The sequence below is a fragment of the Numida meleagris genome, chromosome 4, assembly GCF_002078875.1.
Source record: "Numida meleagris isolate 19003 breed g44 Domestic line chromosome 4, NumMel1.0, whole genome shotgun sequence".
Taxonomy (NCBI): domain Eukaryota; kingdom Metazoa; phylum Chordata; class Aves; order Galliformes; family Numididae; genus Numida; species Numida meleagris.
Window position 1 is genome coordinate 29,202,644 of NC_034412.1, and position 25,410 is coordinate 29,228,053.

General features: G+C 35.2%; 1 protein-coding gene across 5 annotated transcripts in view; it reads left to right on the forward strand.

Annotated features, from left to right (window-relative positions):
* The window catches only part of SPOCK3 (SPARC/osteonectin, cwcv and kazal like domains proteoglycan 3), a 182,120-nt gene that overhangs the window by 149,748 nt on the left and 6,962 nt on the right, over positions 1-25,410 (forward strand). For 3 of the 5 annotated variants that reach the window (XM_021396014.1, XM_021396018.1, XM_021396017.1), the window contains 2 exons: positions 13,405-13,524; positions 22,243-22,464. In XM_021396014.1, the coding sequence (XP_021251689.1) occupies positions 13,405-13,524; positions 22,243-22,464 (342 nt within the window). The remainder of the gene's footprint in view (positions 1-13,404; positions 13,525-22,242; positions 22,465-25,410) is intronic. The other 2 variants (XM_021396016.1, XM_021396015.1) reach the window with 2 other exon arrangements.

The window sequence follows — 25,410 nt, forward strand, 5'->3', positions numbered from 1 at the left end:
TGAAATGTTGTTTGTAGAAAAAAAAGTCATGTGTTTAGCACTGATAAAAAAAAAAAGTCAAAAGAAATCTTGTATATATACATATTGAATAATAATCTCTGTCAAAAATGTTAATGTTACTTATCTTGTTCATAGTAGAGGTCTGTTGTAAACTCCTGTGGTTTAAAAAGAGAAATGTAAACCTAGCTTTTGGTGAAACTAAGTACTGAAGGGTTTATTTTTCTGTTTTGTCTTTTCAGTGACATTGTCACTTTACCTGAATTTAGATATGGATGAAAGTTTTAAGTAGGTTTATAACACAGTTAACTGTGTTAAAGGAATTGTTCTTTTTCCTCTACATTTTCTTTTAAGGTTAATATTTGAAGTTGATCTCTTACAGTATTTTTATAAGCACAGTGAAAGAATATTAAAGCATACCTCAGAAACGATTAACATATTGTTATTTAGCTAACTTCTTTCTGAAGAGTTAATCTTAGAAGTGAGAGGACAAAAAGCATGTTGTTTGACAAGTGAATAGGATATTGTGATAGCTCAGAAAAAAAAAAAATCAAATATACATTCTACTCTTTTATTTTAAAGCAAAGAGTGTAGTGGAAAAGTGCATTAGAGTAAAGTTTCCAAACTACAGCACAAGGACATCTTGTTGCTAATAGATTTGTCTCTGGCAAATCTAAGAAAGATATATTCCTTCTTCAGTCAAAACACAAGAGTAAAAGTACACTTGACCTCACATTTTTAGGTCATGAATCAAGAAATGTGTGACTTAGCATATAACATAAAATGTAATCATGAATTTTCATAAATTTTAATAATCATAAATCATAAAAATGTGACTTACAGCTCGAAATACAGAAAAATTGCATGTCATATTTAAAACGGCTGTCAACTTTCCTAGAAAGCTTGTTATTTATGGAATTTAAGTCATTCTAGGCTTTCTAGCCTACCAGGAGTAACTTTCAGAAGAATACATTTAGGCTTATGAGAATTAATGTTTTGACCATATTTCTTATTATATAAATAATCTATTTTAAGACTTTTAGAGAGACCTCAGTTTAAGTAATCCTTATGAACACTGATCTTTTTGTTGATTCTTATAGTTTTCCCAAACCTAAAGAGACTTTTAGTTGTGGTTATACATGAGTGCTCAACTTTAGCATTAATTTTTGCGGTAAGTGTTCTAGCTCTCAAATTTTTATATACTACAATATTGATGTTCCTTACTGATGATTTAAAAAATAATGTCATAGTTTATTGTATTTAAGTTAATAGTAACTTACAATTTATCTTGAACTGTATTCAGAAAGTTAATGAATTTAATAAGTATTTTCCCAAGCAACTTTCTTAACTGGTAAGCAGTTTTTTAAAAAGTGAACAAAAACATTCACTTTTCATAGCAACTTTCCCAGATGCCAAAGGAAAAAATCTTCAAAAATAATATGTTTTAAAAACACATACATTTGTTTAACAAATGAGGGTTTTTTCATAGTTGGGGATTTGCAGTTTATTTTGATCAACAAAGGTTTTTAAAAGTTTTAGTACTGGTAGGCCTTGTTTTTCCACATCCAAATCTCTTTGCAGACTTGGACTTTTTTTCCCAGTTTTTTCCAATTCTCATTTTCTTTCAAAATCGAGAGTTCAAAACTCATGATGTTGTTGGATGAACTGAATTAAAGTCAGCGAGATGTACTGTTGCTAGAATGGGTTATCTATAAAATTGATAGTTCCAAGTGCTGCACAAGGAGCTTCATCATTTCAGTGGTTTGATTTTCCTTAAAATTTCAACAGCAAACCAACTGGTACTTGTTCATTTTGAAAGTAATATTTTAAGCCTATATATAGCGTACTGTACTTGGATATTAATGCTGCCTTTTCAAGGTGATAATTTATGTTTGAAAATAAGACATTATTTTTCCGGACTGATGTCTTTTGTAAATAACAGTTGGTTCCAGTATTTATAGGCCATATCCAGTTCACAAGAGGAAAAAGATGGGTTCAGGTAAACAGTAGAGTCTTATAAATAATATTTTATCACTAGGTAACAGTGCTTTCTTAATGGGACTTGCAACTTGTGCACCATAAGTTTACCCTTATGAAATACTGAGTAAATAATGAATAGATTTCAGGAGGATCTTTATTGCACAGATTTTTTTTTTTTTCACTTATCCTTTCATAAAAATAAGGTCTATATTTGCTTGAAACATGAAGCATGCTCATTGTCAGAAATGGTCAGTACCAACTTAAACTGGGTGGGCCCAATATGTCTTTGAGCTATGGTAAGCTTTCTCCCGCTGCTTGATCCACAAAAATATTTCTCTGCTCTCTTTCCACAACAATTGTGATAAGTTGCTTTTGGATACAAGACATTAGACTTGATAGAGTTCGGTTTGATCTGAAGCTGATCTGAAGCCATTCTTATGCTTAGCAGGCATAAAATTGGCATTCATAATGATGGAAAGCTACTGTTTTGCTGCACTCAGAATTTCTCTCCTGCTTCTACAAAGCTTGTTCTCCCTGCAAGAAGAGGTTAAAGAAGTATGTGCACTTGCAGCTTTGCAGTACTCACCTTAGTTTTTCTTCTTTTTGAAGATTTTCTTTAGATTGAAGTCTGATCTTCCTCTCTGATGCACTCAAATTATAATGCATGCCACAGTTCTTGTCAGCTACAACAGTGTTCCAAAGTGACACTATACACTTCCTAGATGCCACAGGATGTAGGCAGCACAAGAAAGCACAGAAGAATTTAGAGGCCAAGCATTCATCTTAACAGAAGAAATGCCATAAATTCATCTCAAGAAAGAATATTGACTTATGAAATCTTAAGTGGCAGTGTTGTAAGTGCGGAATCCCTCAGCATTATATTTGGTTTTATTGCAAGTTATTGCAAACGATAGGCTCTCTAATGGCCTTGCTCATTAACTTCACCGCGTGCTTGTATTTTGTTAAATTTACATGGGATCTTCTGCTGCCAACACACATAAGACAGTTTATCTTTTTAGTGACTCAGGTGACAAATTTTTACTCTCTCTGTAAATGCTTAAGAAGAACTCCTTTTAAAGAGTTCAGGAGAGTTATTCAGTGCAGCTGGTCAAATGGCAAATGTCTTTTACTTCTTCCCTTATAGTCTTCATTCAGCTTAACTGGAAAGGCTATATAAATGAGGAACTTTCCGTTTTGTTGCTTACTGACAGGATATATAAGAGCACAGTGTAAAGTTTCCTAAGAGCATGTGCTGTCGCTAGGTTCAACTTGATTGTAAGTACCTTCATGGACTCTGATCTGTGATGCGAAAACAGCAGCAATGTTGTTAGAATCCAGTCTGCTTAGACAAAACCTGTAGTTTCTTAGCCTATCAGACAGAAGAGGTTGAGGAAAAAAAAAACAACGAATATTTTGATGAAAAAACGAAACCTTTATTGGTGGAATTTTTTCTTTTTCATTAATTCTGTCTTAAAACTTTTGTTTTGAAAAAAGGGTGCCAGCCTCTGGAAGTCTCGTTTTCTGTAGAAAATTGTACGCTTTACTAAGGGTAAGCTTCTACACAGAATCATAGAATCATAGAATCATAGAATCATAGAATGAGGACCTCAAAGATCATCGAGTCTCAACCCCCCTGCAGAGTGCAGGGTCACCAACCACTAGACCAGGCTGCCCAGAGCCACGTCCAGTCTGGCCTTGAATGCCTCCAGGGACGGGGCATCCACAACTTCCCTGGGCAACCTGTTCCAGTGCGTCACCACCCTCTGTGTGAAAAACTTCCTCCTAATATCTAACCTAAATCTCCCCCGTCTCAGCTTAAAAACATTCCCCCTTGTCCTATCACTATCCACCCTCACAAACAATCGATCCCCCTCCTGTTTATACACTCCTTTCAAGTATTGGAAGGCCACAATGAGGTCTCCCCGGAGCCTTCTCTTCTCCAAACTAAACAAGCCCAGTTCCCTCAACCTTTCCTCATAGGAGAGGTGCTTGATAATGAAGCTGTTTATTTTGATAGCCAGTTCATCTTCAGCATTTCAGATCAGTACCTCCCCTGAAGAATGATATTAAATCTGTCCCTTAAAATAAGAGAGCACCCACAGGGAATATCTTTTCTGAATGCCTCTTAGAATGGACTGTTAGCTTGCTCTGTAACCATTTCTCATAGTAAATGTGACATGGTCTCCATTTACAGGGAACAGACTTGAGCTGAATGAATACTGGAGATAACATAAGGATACATTTACACTGTTAGATATTGCAGCTTATTGGTTTGCTCGTCAGCTCTTGTCCTTGATTTGCCTTGGGTTCTGGCAATGAACACTGTTAGTTCGTTGCCAGACTCCCTGTTTGCATGAACTATCTGTTCCACTTTCAGGTGTGCCTCTGGGAATAGTTGTCTCTGTGATCTGCTTCCTGTAGACTGGATGAAAAGCAATGGTTTTACAGTCCTTTATTTTGTCTCACAGTGGTATCCTGTCAGTCCATATGTCCTCCAGTATTTTCACACACACACACATACACACGCCACACCAGTACATGCTTCTCATATCCTTTTTTTCTTATAAAACAGCACTTTCAGAAAGTTTCCTTTCCCTCTAATAATTGTAATTCAATAAGATTGCGATTAGTAGTGCAGAATTTCTGGGTTTAAAAAGATGCATAGATGTAAAGGTATTAGAAATTACAAAAGCTAAACAAATGTCTGTCTTTGTGAATATTCATACATAGCTCATAAAAATTCTCCATACTACATCAGACATTCATGAATGAGCCATTTGGTGTTCAGTACACAAACCAGCAAAACATGATTACACTCTGCTAACATATTTCATGTCTGCATGTGTAAGCATTTTGGATATTTGTACCCTAATCATATCTTTTAAAAATCATTGCTTTCTTCATTTCTCCTGCAATTTTTGATTGCTAAATTTGTGTGAAGTCAAGCTGCAGATTACACTTACTTAACTAGAGTTCTGTGAAGTGGTGGCACAGTGTGGTAGTTTTTGCATCTTGTGGTGCATGTGATGGGAGTTGGTCCTGCTATTATATTGTCAATGTAATGGATTTCTTCAGAAGTAGGGAAGGAGCTTGTTTTATCTACCTCTGAAGGCCTCACTTTAGGAAAGACAAATAATTATGTAAATTGGAATAATTCTGTCTCAGTCCTCACTGAGATGTCTACAGGAAACTGCTCTTTAATGTACAGTCTTAAGTGATTAAGAGGAACGTTGGTCATCAAGCATTCAAGAAGAACACACAAGAAAATAACATGTACAAAGTGATTTAAAGCATCAGATCACAATCTAAATACTGTCAGACATTAGTGAGATCCAATGTGATATAAAATTCCTTTATGTCAGACATTTGCAGAACAGATTTCAGTTAAGGTTTCTGTCACTTGTTGATTGTTTAGCCTCATGTTCACTTATGCTGTCTTTCCTTGCAAGAAGAATAGTGCAAACCAGTGGACGGTTCTATCAATGTTAATTTTCCATCCATTCCTTCTACCCAATGTGGTAGACCTTTGAAGCCTCTTAACAGTGCAGAATGCATCTGATTTCAGAAAATTTCTGATTTTCAGTATAGGAATATTTTGTTTTCTTTATATAGAGTCATTGTCCAGTCATTTTCTGTCCTTGTCTGTTGGTTGGAAAGACTTTATGTCAAATGCAAAACTGTCATTATAAGACCCTGTCAGTCTTGTCCTTGAAAGGAAGAAAATGTCCTGACTTCATCCCAGTGTTGCGTAATGCTTTCAGAAACTAAATTTTGAGAAGTACATTACCTTTAGGGTAGAGTTGGCTTGAAAGCTTTCAGAACTAAAATGATTGCTGTTCCATCCTTTGAAACTTTTGTTGCCTTAAATGATATAAAATACTGGATTCAAAGGATTTGGAAATGAAAAGATGCTGGAATATAGCATGTTATAGTGTTGAGTTTCCTGGTTATCTAATGCTTTTTTGCAGTGTGCAGTTTACAGATTAATAACATCATCTTCACCCTCAAAAATTAATTGTTCAAAGTACCAAAGCATGATGATCACCAACACTTAAGGTTAGTGGCAGTTAGCAAAGGAGGCCATATGTATCAACAGTCTTCTAGAAAATAGATTAACAGATTACACAATAAAGCTATGATACTTCAGACAGATTAAGAAAGTACTATTGTCTTATTTAATTGTGATGCTTTAGAAAGTTTACATGTTTTAAGTTGAAAATAGTATCTTAATACATAAATTCTATATGTTACTACTATTTTTCCTGCACTCTGAAGTGGTCATTATATTTAAATATGTAGAGTCTTTAAAACTCTGAGGAAACAAAAATGTAAGTTTTATTTTTTGAAAATTTAATTTAATTGAAATTATTTTAAATTTTATGAAACATTAATCATGAGCAGAATGTCTGTATGGAACATTAATTTGAGACAGTAGGAATAAGCAGCTGCAGTTCCCTGATAACGGCATCTGCGGCATTTATATTAATTATCTCACAACACAGAATAACTGAAGTAGAAAATTCATTATGTTTAGTTAAATAGTAAGGAAATCAGAATGCCTTTATTCGTTAATTTCAAGGTAACTTCTTAAAATCATGTGCCCTAGAGGTAACAGATGGCTAATAAACTCCATCATCTTATAAAAATAGAAATATATATATGAAGTTTTTCAATTTACAACTTTTTTTTTTTAAGTTCTGGTTATAGATACAGGAGTGTGAAAAGCTAACCTAAACAACTGTCCTATTGTTTAGTTACATGTTTGAAGAGCTTTTTGTCCTTCAGACAAATTGTTTTTAGTGAATACATTTATTTTTGCCATACATTATGCTTCCCATTTGTGACAGAGCTAGAAATACTGCTATTTATTGCAGGAATTGTTAGTCTATGTGCATACAATTTTTTTAAAGGTATTCTTAGATGTTCAGAGTTATCTACATGAAGACTAGCCCTTAGTCCGGGGCCTGAATTTTTCAGTTTGAACAATCACTTCTTTACATTTAAATTCATAAACCTAAGCAGAACGGCAGCCTCACAGAGCACCAATTCTAGGTAACTGTCCTTTATATAATATTCCACTTTAATAGATGCTGTATTTAAAGGCAGCACTGCATTCCAGTGTTAAAGTTACAGTATTTTCTTGTGAGGCTCTCTTGAAAAGAAATACACATACATGCACATGCTGGATGTGCAGTTAGTGCAACTAAGGTACTTTAGAATGACTGTGCAGCCATACAGTAGTACAGCCAGATAATAGATAGAATATTGGACTCTCAAAGCATCAGCTCCGGACTGTTCCAAATGAGCATTCTCACAGTTGACTTGGAATTGCTGCTGTAGCCAGTATCTGGATGTCTCACAATCCTGGATGTGTGGTAGCAATCTTCCCATGAAAAAAAATGGGAAACCTTATAAAGTTATGAGATGGACATATATTGTTGCTTTTAATCTGAATTAGTCTTTCGTAGAATGAAGAACCTTCGTGTGAATGGCACAGTGATCACGCAGGACATGAATGCCCTGAGCAACCTGGTGTAATTAGACTTTTCAACTAAACAATGTCTGGAGTTGCAGAAGTCTGAAGACTAAATGACTTCTGGAATTCACTTTCAATCTAAATTATTCTGTGATCAACTATAGTGATTCCAACGCATTGAAAAAGCTGAGGTGATGTCAACGGTTTACGGGCGTTAGGCCCGATTCCGTGACAAAGGGGACGGGGGACCCAAGGGCCCACATCCCGGGAAAAGGGGGAAGGGGAAAAGGGTAGGGAGATGGCCCTGAGAGCAAAGAACAGTGGCAACAATCTGAGGAGAAACAAACTAATTTACTAAATAAAATATCGGAATGCAAAACAACACACTATAATACAATATAATTACAATTTAAGCTGATAAATCCAATACAGAGAGAGAGAATGTCCCAAAATCAAGGTAGGCCTTACTCTACTACCGACGATAAGACGGCTGGAGAGCGAGGTGCTGCCAAGACGAGAGACGGGCGGAAAAAGGGACGAGGTCTCGTGATCTGCAAGTTTTTATACTGCGAGCTTCTATCTTTTCCCTCCGGCTGGAAAATGGTAACAAAGGAGCAAAGTACCGTGGGGACTGTAGTAGTCCTTCTCTTCTGAGAACTAGGTATGTCCACTACATGATGTTATGATGTGGAATACCAATAACCGAAAATCACAAAACCATGACAGGTGATTAGCAGTCTTGCTTTAACACACAATTATTTTTAAGCTAGCTATCTCAAGTAGGAGTAATTCCTAGTTTGCTGCAGGAGGTATTAGATGTTATCCTGCTTTTCAAATTTTCCATAAACTGTCTGTATATTTACTTTTGATTATTTTTGTATGTTTGTGATTCTCTAGTTATAATTCTGCTAGAATGCATGCAATTGATTATGTGTGCTTTTCTGCAATTCTAATTGTACCTTGAAACACACAGTGAAGTCATGTGGTAAGGACAACCACATCATGGGATAGTCTAGTACTGCATTGTAACTTGGAGGTCTACCTTCTTTCAGGGCAGGGTTCTTTGTATGTCACTCTGAAATAAAGCTTACTCTGTCTCCTACAACTTAATTCCATTGACCAATAGAAGCATTTGATCAGTGAATCATAGGTTTTAAACTAACTCGCCATTAGAGGATTTGGAAGTGGAAGAGAGTCACATTATGTTGCATTAAATGAAGACTTTAGAAAAATTCTGTCTGTTGGTCTCCAGAGAAGACAGATCAGTGGATCAGTTTTACACTCAAATTTACATTAAACTGTATGCTAATAATTTCTTCAAGTTTATATATCTTCCTTCACAGTTATCAGATGTTCTGTTCTTAGAATTGAATTTGTAACTGAGATTTGCTGCTGAAAATGCAGGTGAAAGTATGTCTTTCTAAAGTAAATAGAGGCATTCTGTCTCCAGCCTTATATGGTGCCAAGTCCTCTTGTGAATGATGCTAGTAATGCGGGGTGTATTTGTCATATTTTTCTCCCAGATTGCTTTTTGACTCTTAACAAAAGTTTATCCGTAATATAACAATATTTCAATGTGCATTTTTCAACATGATAATGATTTATGTTTGTTGAATTACAGATTATTTTATATGTGTGTATCTATGTAAGAAGTATACACTGTTAAAATACGTTTTTCTCTGTTATGTCAGAACGCTTAAATCTGGTTTAACTACGTCAGGGATTCCAATTCACTACATTAGTCCTAAAATGTGTTCTGCCTGTGTTTATAGCTTTCAGTAGCACTGTTTTTAATTCTTCATCAGTTAGCTTGAGTTGAAGGCAGTGAAAGAAAACATACTGATTAGCAATTTCAGATATTTGAGTTCCAATCAATAAATATATATTATATTCAAATGCGCACACAAATTGTAACATCTACTGTATGTGAAAACAAATTGAACAGTTGATTCCACGTTACATTTAAATGATACTTCCCATAATGATATTTCTGGACTGAGTACCTACAAGTCTTCAGATCCCTTCATGTTTTTGCTTAGCTATGTAAGTTGTTTTAAGATTCAGTCAGTTTTTAATACTCAGATGATAGGAGGCTCTAGTAACCTCTGAGCTGGTGTCTTCATTTTACCTCATACTAATTCTCATAATGGCTGCTAGAATTGATTGTAATAGCAGGAGTGCCTTGCATTGACATTAAACAAAAACAGAAGTACTTCCTGGCAGGTTCCCAAGTGAATTTTTGTGATTTAATATGCATTTTCTGATTACTGTCTAACCTTCTACAACCTTTGCTGTCTGTCTTTCACCATTAAAGATTCATCTCCCAGTCTATCATGTGAAATAATAGTCCGAATAAATCTGAATTACCTCATCTTGACATATTTTAAATCAGTACATACCAATGCATACAATAATTTCAGCAGCATGTATCTTTGGAAGCTGACCACTGGGACAAAAAGTCCCTAAACATATTCTAGAATGCATTAATTAATAAAACTTTTCTTCATATAGCCTAGCTATACGATTGAGCAAGCGCATTTCATTGGCTGTGTTTTAGTGAACAAAGTGTTATGATTAAGTTGGAGTATTGTGACTGGTATGGTGTTGAGACAGGATAAAAATAAAAACCAAAATCAATGTAGATGTTTTCAATAACTATACCTGATTTTTTTTTGTTTGTAACTTAAAGATTTTAATTAAGCATAGTTAATGTTTACTTTGTGCAGCCCAACTTATGTGAAAAAGAATTGCATTTGTAATTGTGATAAAAGTCTTGATGTTCTCCTCTTCTCAAGACTCAGAAAGCTACTTCTTAGACTATTTTTTTTTAAGTCTACTCTATATTAATCTGAGTGTTCTTGGAAAGCTGAAGAAAACTTACTGATTTGATTCTGAGTGGGAATTTTTTATTTTGCTGTTTTCAAGATTATCTTGCTCCTTCTCTTTATGTGTTAGAATCTTAGAATGGTTCTTACATGTCATGAAATCATAATATGTAGTTAACATCTTATAGTAACATAGATGTAGTAACAACAGTTTGAAAGCTGATTAAGTGCTCTTAGAAATTAAGAAGGATCGCCAATTTGTCTGTGCCTGTATGGCTGATATTCTTTCTCCCAAAGGATGTGATGTTCTCTAATTATAGAAATCACTGCACTACTCTAAGGATCTGTTTTCTCCAGCTAGAACACTGTATTGGACCTGATGATCTTTTGAGATCTTTTCCAACCTGAGCAATTCTGATTCTATTGATTTTATGTGTTCCTTACATACTTATGTAAATTGTTTTCTGCTTCGTCATTTTCCAGAATAAAACATCATTTTCTGTTATGATCTTTTAAAAAAATGTTATAATTCTCATGTTAGCGTAGTCTTGGCTTTTATTTTTCCCCAGTTAGCATGATATAAAAATATATATTTTTTCATAAGATTGTTTTATATTTCTGAAATGCTTAAGTCTTCTGAGATGTTAGTAATGTTTGTTGATTTAAAAAAATGTGATAAAAATAGCTCATATTTTAATATTTGATTATAAACTCATGCTTTAAATCCTTGATAAGTACACGGTTAGCCCATGTAAATTACTAACTGTCCAAATCACTGTAGTTCTGCTGCATCTCTCGTGTATATTTTACTTACAGAAGACATCTGCTTTTACTTGACATATTACAAGTGTTATGAACTGAAAATTCACTATGCATTTAAATTGATAATAGGGTAAATGTAATTACCTACTGCGTTTGAGAGCTGACTCCAGCACTTGAGTAGCTATGGGGTGTAAAATAATCAAATGACTGTTATAATCAGCTTGTTTTGCATTGCCTTGATTTTTGAAGATGATCCTATGATCAGGATACCAAAATCTGTAAAATTAACACCACCAACAAAAAGATTATAATTTTCTCATTCTTTATTTTGTTCTAGAACTCAGAGTTTAAAATGTCAAGCAAAGTTTTGGAAAAGGGTTATAAGAAATTGAAGTTGGAAGAATGCTCCTAATCTGAGAACTGATATGGGATGTGTGTGATGCCCAGAATTTGCCATATGTACATTCCTTTTTGAAAGGAATCAATCTTAGTCAAATAAAATAGGTGTTATTTAATTTATTAAAGTGTGCTGAAAGTTATGTCACCAAGTATTACAGATTGCTACATAATTGTTGCAGTTTGAAGAGTTAATCACGCAACATCCCTCCCTCCCCTCAGGAGAAAGGAGGAGGGGGAAGGAAGAGGGAAGAAACCTGTTTGAGATAGGAGAAGCTAATTTATTAAAAGGAATGTGAGATAATACAGAATAAGAGTTATAAATCAAAACAAACCAAAAATAAAACCAGAGGACAGAGTGTCAGTCTGAGTCTTTATTGGCAGGCCCTCCACAACTTGCATCCCAGAAAAGAAAACAGAGTTCTTCTCCCATCACCCAGAATTGGAAATCATGTGGAGGCTCTTGGAAAAGGCAGTACATCCCAGTGCATCTTCTTCTTGGAGAGTCAGAAGTTATGTGAGGCTGCTAGAGAAAGCAGGAAACACAGCTCTGCAGTGCACTGTGCCTCTGCACCCAAACAGCCTGTTGCATGATGTCATGATATGGAATACTGATAAAACCAGGAAAAACAATAAAGGAAAAGCAAGCTGAGCTAGAGATTTATTTTCAAGATCCAGGCTGTGGAGCCTTGGTGCCTCAGGTTGTAGCTTAGTCAGTTACTGGTAGACTTGGAAAATGATCCTGATTTAGAATGCAGAATATGACTGTAGACTATAGAATATAGAATAGTTCTGTTGGAATGGACCTACAAAGATCATCAGGTCAAACTGTATGACTGCTGCAGGGCTATCCAGACATTAAAGTATGTTATTGAGGATATTGTCCAAATGTCTCATGAACACTGACCGGCACGGTACATTAACAGCCACTCTAGGAAGCCTGTTCCAGAGTTCAACCACTCTCACAATAAATGAATTCTTCCTGATGTTCAGTCTGAACCTCCCCTTGCACAGGTTTATGCTGATATCATTTGGAAATTATACCTGTTGATGAGGGGACTGTATATCCAGCTTTTGTCAAACACTTGAAAATGGAAGAGCAGAGTTCTGGAAGGGACATCTCCAAGCACACGTTTTCTTTGCCCTCTTGTCTAGCAACTTAATAGTGAAGGGATAGCCCTCATCCCTGCACAACTCTGTTATCTGTTTCTTCTGCAGTCATCAGTACTAACTACCAGTACAGTACAATTCTCGAGTCAGTCTGCTACCTATATCTCTTGCTCTCTGCTACATTGCTCTTGTTGCTACAAATTGTCTCTTTAGTCTTTTGTGCTTTCTCTGTCTTTGCTGTTTCTGATCAAAGAAACCATCCTTTTAGTCACCAAGCTCTGTTGCCTGTTGCAGGTAAGTGCTCATGAACCTTGGCTTGTAAAACTGAATCCAATCAAATAAGCTTTCAGGACATTCTTGAAGCACTTGATCTTTCAACACTGTTACCTTTTTTCACACTTTAGTGTAGGAAAGAAAGGGGAGTGTTCCTGCATTATCTACGCACATCTCCAACATCTTCTGGTAGGGCTTACTGTTCTATTATTTGCTGAACATAGAAATGAACCTCTAAAAGACTGTCCTGGGTCTATTATGCAGCCTTCTAGAGTAAGATGTGAGAATATCTTGCTAGAACTGTTACAGTTATTTGCAGTAGTTTGCAAATGATTTTGTCAGCTCATAGACATATTTCATATTGTCTTTACACATAAATAATAATTTTATTTCTCAGGACACTAATTGGGCTTTGAAGGCCAACATAAGTAATGGAAGTGAGTTTTATGAAGGAAAGCAAACTCTGGAACACGTGTGTTTGTATTGTTTTACATGTTTTACTTTTTTAAGTATAATTTGAAGAGTTCTACTTAGCGTGTGGGAGAGAAAACAAAAACGTTTAACATTTTGCATTTTGTTTTTCAGTCTGCAGTGACCTGGAATTTAGGGAGGTTGCAAACAGGTTGAGAGATTGGTTTAAGGCACTTCATGAAAGCAGAATTCAGAGTAAGAAGACTAGGATGGTTCAAAGGCCTGAAAGAACCAGTAAGAGATTTCTGCTTACATTATTTGATGTTCTATTTGATGTTTTTTTCACAGTACTTGCCTTATTCTTGTGTGTTTTAAACAGGCATGTGTATGAAGCCATAACTTTGTTCTTTTCTAAATTTAATTTCTTATTTAGGAAGCAGAGCTGTATGGCTTAGTACAGATACATGTTGCTCACTTTCAACTTCAAAGCTGTTTGGCAGAATTTTTATTCATAAGAATATATGGCAGCTGACATTCATGTTGTAGAAATTAGTAAAGCTTTAAAATGTAATAATAACATTTGTTTAAAATAGCAATTAAATGTGCAATAATAGTTTTATGAATGATGTCCTACTGTGGGGGAAAGTCAAATTAGATTTTTTTAAGTCTTAAAATTCTACCCTATATGAAGAGCAAACTTGAATTCCACCTGAGTTCATGTTTCACAGAACTTGACCACGACAGTCTGCCCAGCTTAGTTTGTTCATTATAAATATTTAAAGTGTTTGGGTTATTTTTTTCTTTGTGATTTTTCACTGTAAAATAATAATTCTGTAATGAATTAAAGATGATTCCTTCTTATCTGGGAATACTTATCTTACCACTGAGAAAAACTCTGAGGTACAGTGGTAACAGAGGAATGTTACTTATTCTTGATTCTAAGAAAAACATAACATATATTTCCAGTTTACATTCTAATTGGTGCATATAACTGCCATGGGTTCTTCTCATCTAGCAGTAAAAGCAACAGAAATAAAAATAGTGAGACTCTTATATAAGCATTTATTATATAGTAATAAAATGTTCTTAATAATATAACTAATGTTATTGCATCACTCAGTTAAAGCTCAGCTCAAGAATTGGGTAGGGTTCTGTTTCTTGCTGAATAATCACTTTAGTGAAGGGTAATACAATGAATATTGATCAAAATAGTCAAAACGTCAAAAATGCAGCAGAACTGTTTAGGAGCCTTTCATGGTTTTGGCTGGCATAGAGTTAATTTTCTTCATAGAGACTTGTATGATGCCATGTTTTGGATTTTTGTTGAAAATAGAGGTGACAGCACATCAGTGTTTAGATATTGCCAAGCAGTGCTTGCACAGAGGCAAAAACGTTTCTCCTCCTCGTGCTGCCCTGCCAGGGCAGGGCTGGGGAGTGCAGGGAGCTGGGAAGGGACAAAGGGACCCAGACTGGCCAAAGACATGTCCCACATCGTGTGGTATCATGCTAAGCAGTAAACACTGGGGTGAAAAAAGAAGAGGGGAAACACTGAGAATTATGGCATTTGTCTTTCCAGGAAACTGCTATACATGACAAGTCCTGATTTCCTGTGTCTGAAGTGGTTGGTTTGTTTTAGAAATCAAGTGGTCACTTAATAGTTTGGCAGAAAATATTGGGTCTCTGTGTCCCGTAGAAACACAAATAAAAAGAAAAAGAATGATAATCATTCAAGATGGTAATATCCTTTCTAATAGCATTAAGAAATTCTTATATCTGTTCTTTAAGAGGTAAGCTCTGGATAAGCTCTAATCAAGTCCCTCAGAAGTTGGTCTCCAAAGTCTTAGTAGGTCCAAAATATCAGGCATCTTAATTCCCAATGATATCAGGATTAAACAGTAGAGCCTCTATTTTAGGGGTGTGTGACAGATACATCTAGAAACAAATCATGCAAAGAACTCATTAATCATATGTAGAGACCTTATACTTATTGCATGAGTCAAGAATCTATACGTATCAACAGCTACAGAAACAAACAAAAAAAATGGCTACTTGAATGCAACCTCCCCATTCACAGTCCCTAATTATTTCAGCAGAACCATGAACTCGTTCATTACCACTGGGGAGTTAAAAATCTGTCATGGCACCCTTTCCCTCAGGCTTTTATTCTTGTCAGAGTTCCTTCTTTGCTGAGAAACTATTCTGAATTTTAAAAAGGAATTTGTGACATCCTTTCTGGTTGTCTGTTTGCATTTAGTTTTTTCCCTGTTTCAGTATCTCTGCTGGCATGTGGGACAGGATTTATTAAAAGGCTTGGACACAGTCCTTCTGACCAAAGTAGAAGTGGTGAAAGTTGATAGTGCTGTGCTAGTACTGTTCAGAATTATTTCAACTGTTAAATAGTTCTCATTCATAGTTACATTCATAGTTACTACTTCATAACAACCTAAACACTAGTGCTTATATTATTGTTCTATTGGAAGTATCAATATTCTGATACTAAATTAAAAAGGTAAAGTGTCTACAATGTTGTGTCTTTACCAGGAGTTACATGGTTGTTTGTCTTGAACTGGCATTTAAAAAAAAAATCTGCATCTTATTATTTATGCAAGCTAGAATGTTTCTAGTAAATTGGTAGAATTTTATTTCTAAAATTGCTTTTGTGCTCAAATGTATTCAGATTGTATGTCCCTAGAAGTATCATTATTATAAATGATATTTAAGTATTTAAATCTTTTCCCTTTTGCCATTTATGGTCTAGCCAGATGACATACGTAGGAAAAGACTGCTTTACCCTCGTTCTACTATAATACTCTTTATGTTATTCCCTTGTGGATGGGGAAGTAAGGAAATTAGGTGAGATTTTACTCATCTATTTAAAGATTTAAAGTTAGTCCATTTCTGTATTAATTTTGTATGATAAAATTCTATGGAATTAAGGCATCAAATGTAAAGTATAAAAAAAAATACCATGGTCCCATAAATATTTCTGTTAACAGACCATCTGTTTCTGAGGAATACTTGTGCACCTTGTAATGTTAGGAACTGAAAGACCAGAGGCCAGGTAATAGAGAAAATTCTTTGGGCTTGGTAATAATTTGGTTATTTAGATTCAAAGACACCAATAATTTTGTAAGTAACAACAACAACAAAAAAAAAAATCTGAAAGAAAATTATGATCGGCTTGTCTAAAGCTAGCATGGAGAGATATTATAACACTAGAATTGCTGAATACTCTACAAGCTTAAAGCAAGAACTGACTAATTTCATATAGAAAATTGTGAATAAAATTAACAATTTCAGATATCTGCTTGGTGGTCTTTACTTCATTTTAACTATCTGAAGTTCCTTCTTGAAGGAGAGACATGACACAGTTGGCGTTATACTGAGATAAATTAAATTTCTCTGGACTTCCTTGCTGAAGCGTATGTAAAAACTCCAATAAATAGGCAGAACTGGTAAGCAGATTGGTAAACTGTTGTTTACTACTCTCTTTAGTCTCCCATACAGTGTATAGTTCTAAGAGATAAAAAGTATTTAGTTTTAAACATTGCTTTTGATGTCTTGAAAACATTGACTGACTGAAAATTTGTCTGCTTTCTGAGATTATCTTTGCCAATATCCAGTATCCTCCTACTGCAGAGCCATCTAGGCTGGCAAGCTGAATATGAGTTGCAGTCAAGTTTCCTGGTGGGAAAAGGTTCTTCCAAGGACTTTCTGCATTGTCAGATTAGCCTACTGAGAAGCTCCTCTGAGCAGGAATTTTAAATTCATACATCTTCACCTAAAATCAAGAATCTAAATGAACTAAATTTGTATTGTTGGCTGACATTTGTTTCAGTCATGTACAGGCAGGATTATCCTTGTACACAGTGAAACAGATATCGATGGTTCTTTTTAGCATTGCTTATTTTATTTCTCCCTCCTCAGGTATCTTTTCCTCAACAATCTGTTTATTTAGAATGTGGCCACTCTGGTGTTGTGCAGAACACATTTCATCTATGTCATCAAAATATTTGCATTTTTACAACTTTCAGCAATAGGCTTCAGCTTGAATTTTTTCTTTTCTGTATAAAATTTTCTAAAACACTTTCTGGAAAAGGAGAAACTTCAGGATTTGAACTTTTATAAATGTTTAAGGGACTTTGCAACTGTGCTCTATTTCTTTTCCATCCGCATTTTGATGTAAGATGAGTCAGTTATCCCAGGCATATCAGGTACTTTTGGAACCTTCCCAATCTCTTTCTTTAATTCTGGCTCTGCTCCTGCCTGTGTAATCATAGTCATCAGGAATATATTACAATTTCAGACAGACTACAGAGAGTGCATGCCTAATGCTATCTCTTGGTGCCAGATGAATCTCAACTAGATCAGCATTTTTGTGAACAGCAAATGTGACAGAAAGCCTTCACATCTGCTTAATTGTCCCCTAAGTTTTTTAAGTCCATGCTCAGATCTGTTCCGGTGAAACTACTCTGGGGAAGGAAAACTTGTTCCCAGATTGTGCAGTGTAGGCCTCAGCTGTGTGATACTGTTAACATGAATTTTTCAGATGATAACCTACGTATGATAAAAAAACATCACAAGTGCAAACCTTCTTGCTATGCAGCTTGCTAGCTGAACAAAACCATGTTTTAGGTGGTATTTTGCTCTCCAGAGTAGAGCGCATGTGTGTTTATTCACTTGTATGATTTGTCAGTGCTTTTTGCTGTGCTGGACAGTGAGCTGACAGCAGAAAGAATCACACTTTTTGCTTCTCTTGACATGTATAACCAACTTCACATAATGCACCATGTGAGCAATATGTATGTATGTATGCTATTTTGATTTCCACATAAACAATTACAAAAGCTATCTTCCTCAACATACTCAAGGATTTATTTCTTATGAGCATAATAACCAAGCAAATAATATTTTTTACATTGAAAAGCAGATTATGATTACTGTACGTTGAAATTTCTCTCCTGAAAAATAATCAGAAACACAGGATCATTTTTGTTGGTAGCTTTCAATATAACGTTTTGGATGCTAATGTTTAAGCCATGAGTGAGGGGTATGTTTCTCAGTAATATTTCCCTTGGGATTGTTTTGACTGGGGAAAGGAGCTTATGCTGGTACTTCGCATTTTTCTAAATCAAGTTCCTTTGCAGTATATGCATTAGATGAAATAAAGCTAAACCCTTAATGCTTCTTTTGTTCACTTTTACTAGATTTACACAATGTTCAGAAATAGCTACATAAAAGCCCGCTTCATTATCATATATGGAAATAGTTTTCAAATAAGTGCTTGAAATGAGAAAGAATTTTTCCACTAATTCAGACATCTGAGCAGCAATTTTGCTCTCCTCAATATGATATTCTGGAACATTAACAGGAATAAATTACTATCCTTTTACTATACTAATTCTTCCCCTTCACTTTCTTCAGTTGGTTTTGCGTCACAACTATGAAAAATGTGTAAGAACAGCATTCCAGTTGGCTCTCAAATGTATGTAGTCTGTGATTTGGAGCAATTTATTTCTTAGTTCTGGGTCACTTAGTGATAATGCACCTTGTGTCAAACCACATCAGCAGATGTTTAACTCTGGGTATTCTTAAGTGCTTTGCTGAATCTTTTTTCTCAAATCTCTTATCACCTTTGAGAGTGAGAGATGTATTAATTTCTCAGTATTATAGTAGAGGAAGAACATCACTGCAGAATGAAAGCTCGTCTCATCATCCTAAGTTTTCCCTGTTGCTTAACAGTTCTTAAAGATTGAACCAAGAATTTGACATCAACACAGTAATCTTTTAAGAGTAGATATCATGAACATGGAACTCAGATAATGATTTTTGTGTGGAGTAGGTGGACACCTTGTTTTTAACTTAAAGTCATTTTTGTCTCTGTCAACACTTGCCTAATTTACTTCTATGTACTTCAAACATTTTTTTATTTCATCTAAACTAGTACTTGACACAGATTTCAAACATTTCTGTACAACACTGCGATGCCTGACAGTCATAAAAGTTAGACTTGTTTCATTTAGCAAAATGAAAGCAAAGATGTGATTTTCTCTATTTAAAATGTTAAGATTGTTAATACCCAAGAAAGAAATAATTTTAAATAATATTGTACAGCTATCTGAAGGGATTTTGTAACAAGGAAGAGATCAACCTCTTCTCCCAGGTAACAGCAAGAGGATGAGAGGTAATGGCCTCAAGCTGCACCAGGAGAGGGCACTGTAATGAGCTGCCCAGGGAGGTGGTGGAGTCACCGTCCCCGGAGGTTTTCAAGAAAAGGGGAGATGTGATTTAGCAGGCATGGTGGCTATGGGTTGGTGGTTGGACTAGATGATCTTAAAGTTCTTTTCCAACCTGATACTAATTAATATATAGGTTATGATAGCTTTAAGGAAAGTAGATGTTATTTTTCAGGCTCTGAAGTAACATAAGAAGTTTGTTGTATGAAATTTTCTTAGAAAGCCAGGGGGACATCACTACTGGACGCTTTTTTAAAATATAAAAGCTATACAGAAGAGAGAAAATGTTGAGGAAACTGAAATTGCTAGTTAATGGAAAAAGATTCCCTAATACAACCTTTTGCAGACATGTAACTTTATTCCTTACCATAATTTAGTGATGCGTGATACCTTTGAAATTTTAAGTGGCCTTTCAATGTATCTCAGATAAATGTATTTCTTTTTAGGATAAAAATTGAAACTGACTACTAGAAATGAAATAAGCAGTGTTTGGTGTTTTTTGTTTGGTTGTTTGTTTTTTGGTTTTGTTGTTTTTTGTCTTTAGAAGAGTTTATTACATATGTAACACTTGCTACTAGTATCCTGGAAGACAATGTACTTAAGGGTGTACTTCAGTGGATTTGTTATTCCGGCATGGACCACATAAACTGTGTCCCAAACTTGAAAATAGTACCTTTTTCATTAGATTGATGCTTAAAATTCCACATACCAATGTACTTTTCTGCACAGTTACCTAGTTTGACCAATAACATTCATCCCTGAATACACATTTGGAGTGACTTTTTTATTCTGGCTAGCATCTTATTGAACAAAACCTCTGTCTTCTCCTCATGGTTGCTCTTTTTCTGCAACTTTTCTTACAGTCTGGTGAGCTTGCAAGAATGCCAAAATCAGAAAAAAATTATGAGCACAAGAATAATTCCTCCCTTCATACAGGTACACAAAAGGCAGGATAGGAAATGGTATGTTTCATATCAAGCCCTTTCTGAATCCAAGGTCTTGTGGAGGATCTCTAGCTGAAAGCAGGACTAGCAGAGGAAAGAGAAGTGTCTGGGAAGTGTTAAGAGGCCTTCAGGAACAGAGCCTGAGAGGTAAATAATTTTGTACTGAAAATTCATCCTTAGAAAAAATGTCATAAGGTGGAAGAACATTCCAAATTTTTTCAAATTGGAATGCTTGTTAAATAATTTCGATGTCTTTTACAGATGAAGGTGAATAACACATGTACTGGTATATCCTTGTACAATCGATCTGGTTCTGTCTGTCTCTGCTCTTCATAGTCCACAGAAAAAGAAGTTGTTTTGTCTTGGTGTCTTGTCAGAAGCTGGAAAGTAAGGAAGCATGTCCTTTTCTTGGATGCTTCACGGTTATTTTTACGTTGTGTTAAACACGTCGAGATAATCAGTACCAAAAGAATTCTAATTTTTTTTCCCTGTCAAGTAGAAATAATAGTGAATGCAACAAGCCAACAGGGAGCAAGATTAACTCAAGCAAAAGGTGTCATTTATTTAGGATTTCTAGGGATAGGGAGTTTATGTGGTTGGGTATTTTCCTTTCAGAAATGGTTGTTCTGCCATAGCCTGGATATTTCCACATGTTTATATATCTAAAGAAAAAAATAAATTGATTTCTAAGTCAGGTTTCTGAATTCTCCAATTTGACTTGTTTTAGAAATATGTAACTATTTTTCAGATTTCTTTCTTTATTATTTTTTTTTTTTCAGAACAACAGCTTGATTTTAACGGTAGTAGAAGCTGGGAATTCCTATATGCTAATTGGATCTCTCACGTCAACTTCTCTGTAGCCACAGTCACATGTCTCATCTTTTCATTGCTTGGTCTTAGCTGAAAAGCTATTTTAGTATTTAGTATTCAGTAAATGCTAAATCTTCTTGTCCATTAGGATTTACAGTCAAGTGCTTGGCCATGTTCACCATGGCAGGATCCACTGCACGTAAATAGGAAAAATTCTGTGTTAAATGCAGCTCACATGTATGTGAGAGGCCTGACAGTTCATGAATTTCCCCTCTGTGTCCATATGCAAGTCTGCTTGTACTGTACAGCTGATAGAGTACACGAAATCTGAGATCTGGCTGCAGGAATAATTAATTCAGCCTCTTCCTGGTGGCCCTGTTACCAAGGAACAGTTTAAGCAAGCTGTACAAGTAGATTTTTTACTGGAAACAGGCTGCTATTCGTAGTCCCCTTTTGCATGGGCTACCCTGACATATACAGTACATCAGACAAAGCTGGAATGTCGTAACTTTCTAGGCACTGCTGAGACAGTATGAAGTTTCTTTTTCATGCAGCTGAATATACACTGTAGGAAGAAACAAATGTACTCCAGTAAGTTGGTTGGTATTTATTCTTTTCTTTGTTTTGTAAACTTTGCAAGACACTTAAGCTTTGCTTCATTCTCCTGATGTATAACATCACTAAAATTCTTCAACAAAAAATATTTTCCAGGAAATCATGGTAGATCATGCATTACTGTACATATTACGTGTGCTATAGGTGTAATATTTGAAAGCTCATATTTCTAACTGCTTTGAGACTGATTATAGGATTTATTTTAAGCAGATTAATGATTTTTTTTAAATGAAGGTGAAGTATAATTTATACATGCAATTTCAATGGCATCCACTGCTTATGTACTGTATCCTTGTACCACTGGAGCAATTTGCATGATACAGGACGCTTTTGTGGTGGCTGAGATCAGCACCTGCTTTATCTTTCCTGTTATCTGATTTATTTTTATTTTTATTTTTGGCTCCTAGGATTTGATACCAGTATTTTGCCAATTTGTAAAGACTCCCTTGGCTGGATGTTTAACAGGCTTGATACGAACTACGACCTGTTGTTGGACCAGTCAGAACTTGGAAGCATCTACCTTGACAAGAATGAGCCATGCACAAGGGCGTTCTTCAATTCTTGTGACACATACAAGGATAGTTTGATATCTAACAATGAGTGGTGCTACTGCTTTCAAAGACAGCAAGGTAAAAGATGAGATCAACCTGCGTATGTGTATGACTGATCTTTCTGTAGTGCTCCACCTTTTTTTTAACATAGGAAGATTATTAAAGTGAACTACAAGCCCTTTAAATGTCATAGTTTGAATCTGTGTACAGGTTTTTGATCTATTGTGAGTACCAAAAAGAGAAGAGGGGGAAAAAAAAAGCTAAACGGAAAAGTTTGATGGAAAATCAAGGATAAAGTACAAAACAGTGGCAAAAGCTTTTACAGCAATATTGTTTTACATGCCAACTTCCAGTAATTATGCAGAGGAAGGAGACCAAAATAAAGAACAAAAGTACTTAGATTAGTTCTTTCCTTATCTACTTTGCCTACATTGTAAAATAAACATTTTATTGCTAAACTAGGACATCTTAATGTTCTATTTTGTAAGCTTATTACAATAGCTGAATTAACATTATGGATAAAGTTTTTTTTCAGTTGATTTTTACTGCCTGGAAGAATCTCTTTATCTCCTTTTAATGTCCTGATGTGTTTTTGAGTATCATACAACAATTTTAGATTTAGTTGAGTCATCATATAAGTTATATATTCAAACTAGTCATGAGGAATTACAGTGTTTACTCAGTAAATATTGGCTGAAACTGAACAGAATTGCCCATTCAATTTTATTGCTAACAGGAGGGAGAACCCACTGTAAGTGCAGTTTAGCATTTCTGAAGTACTTCAAAATCTGGACTTCACTTGTGCTCTGCTGTCTTCCTGCCTGCTTTGGTCCCTCTTGCCCTCTGGTTTCAACTACAACTGATGCAAGTCCTTCAGAACTTACTGTCTTAGGTCCTTGATCCTAGTTTAACACTTCTGTTCTTGTCTAAATGCTGAGGCACTTCACTGTTGGCCTTTTGACAGGTTGGTTATTTTTTCTAATACTTCATCATTATTACAGCCTTGTGGTTTTTTTTTTTTTTTTTTTTTTTTTTTTTTTTTTTTTTTTTTTTTTTTTTTTTTTTTTGCATTGCTGCTTGAAAATAGAGTAGGAGAGTACCCACTTTTACTGGGAATATTAATGCTTGGAACACAAGCATTTATTTACTACAGGCCTCTGTGTGGGTCTATTAGTCCAGCATTTATCTTGGGTGTCTTTCCTACAGGCTCTTCTGTCTGTCAGGAATGCAAGACTACTTTGTGACCTTAAAACTAGTTTATCTTGCAGAATAATGATAAATACTGTGATTTTTATTTGTTGCATCAGTCTCTTGAGACTGCAAGGTATTAAATATGATCATAGGTGGTTCTAGAAAAAGATGTAATGTGGACTATATAAATGATGTCCCTGGAAAGGTTTCTTGAAGTTCAGTATTGACCACATAAATCTATATAGCTAGAACCTCAGAGCAATTATATATTCTTGACTGCAAGCAGAGACAGGACACAACATGGCAACTTTAATGTCAAAAACGAGGGGCTCTGGAAAATATTATCTAGTTGATACATGGAAAATCTCGGTTTTGTAGTTGAATAAGATAGAGAATCTGAAAGCTGGAGGGTCACTATTTGAGCAGCAGCTCCTCGAGGCATTACTTTTAAAAATCCTAGATATTCTTTGTCACATTTATTAGTTTTCCTCCCATTGCTCTGTTAATGTACATCTTTTTGGTAAACCAAAGCTTAATCATACAAGCCCTGAACCACCTTTTGACGTAGCTGAATATTGATGTCTCAAAGTCCAGTATTAATAACATGGAATGCTCTGGTGTACATCAGTACTTCAATCACTGAATAACTGTGGATGACTAGTAAGTGGTTCATAAATCACTCAGAACACAGTGATATTGTCAGACAATTCCTGCCACGTTTCTGGAAATAGGGTAAGGATGGAGATGATTAGGTCTCTTGTTTGTATTCAGACTATCAGAAATACTTTTCTGATGTCAGATTCATTTCAATTTCAAAGAAAGCCTCAACAATGATTTTTGTATGGAATAAATCTCCATTGGACATGACTCCAAAGGCTGGTTGTCCACTGAAACTGCTTTGTATTGAAGTAAGTCCAGAAACCTAAAAGAAAGCTTTTCCAAAATCGGGAACTAACTGGAAAATAAAGAGGGAAGCATTATCATTTGGGAAGAGCTGAAATATTATGGGACATCATTTAATGAGAACTAGTGGTGATAGGTGGATGGTTGGACTGGATAATCTGGTAGGTCCTTTCCAAACATGGTGATTCTATGATTCTATGATTATAAGCTATGAACCAAAACGAACCAGTTGAGCTTCCAGCCTGCCACTTTCTTCGACAGTTCTAAGCACAAGAGTGTTTTTAATATTGCTTGTTAAGAATTTTTTGCCACTTTTATCATGAGAAGCAAAGCTTACATGTGTGTCTTGAAAACTTAGCTTCTGTGAAGAATTTTGAGTAAGTAACTTTCTCATATTGCCTTGTTACCTTTGATTAGTGGTTTTCTTTTTTTCTAGCTATACCACCAAAGATCTGTAGCTGTAACTGAAAGGTTTTTGTAGGCATAGCCCATCATTTTTATATTTGCATGTGATAGTGCTCATAAATGCAACTCTGCATTTCTAATTTAGGACTTTTTTTCCATAGAACAAAATAGATGCATTTTCCTGTTAGGCTAGTTCTTCATCAGCATATTTCCCATCTTCTTTCAGAGATGCTCCTAGTCTGTGGGACTTCTTTGTGTGAATGATTGTAATTATTTGGTAATTATTACATAGAGTAATTGGAAATACTGTTTCTTTGAGAAATAATTGTTCCTCAGAATGATGTAAATACAACTGTGTAGAAAATATGAACTGTTACATTACTTTATACTGAAGTACAATTAGAAGCTCAACTCCTTAAATATCAGTAGAGACAGAAACCTTTGTTATGAAAGGCACTGCGTATTTCTGACATAATAGTGAGCATGATTATCATCAAAGCACTTCCTACACCAAGAAATATGTAA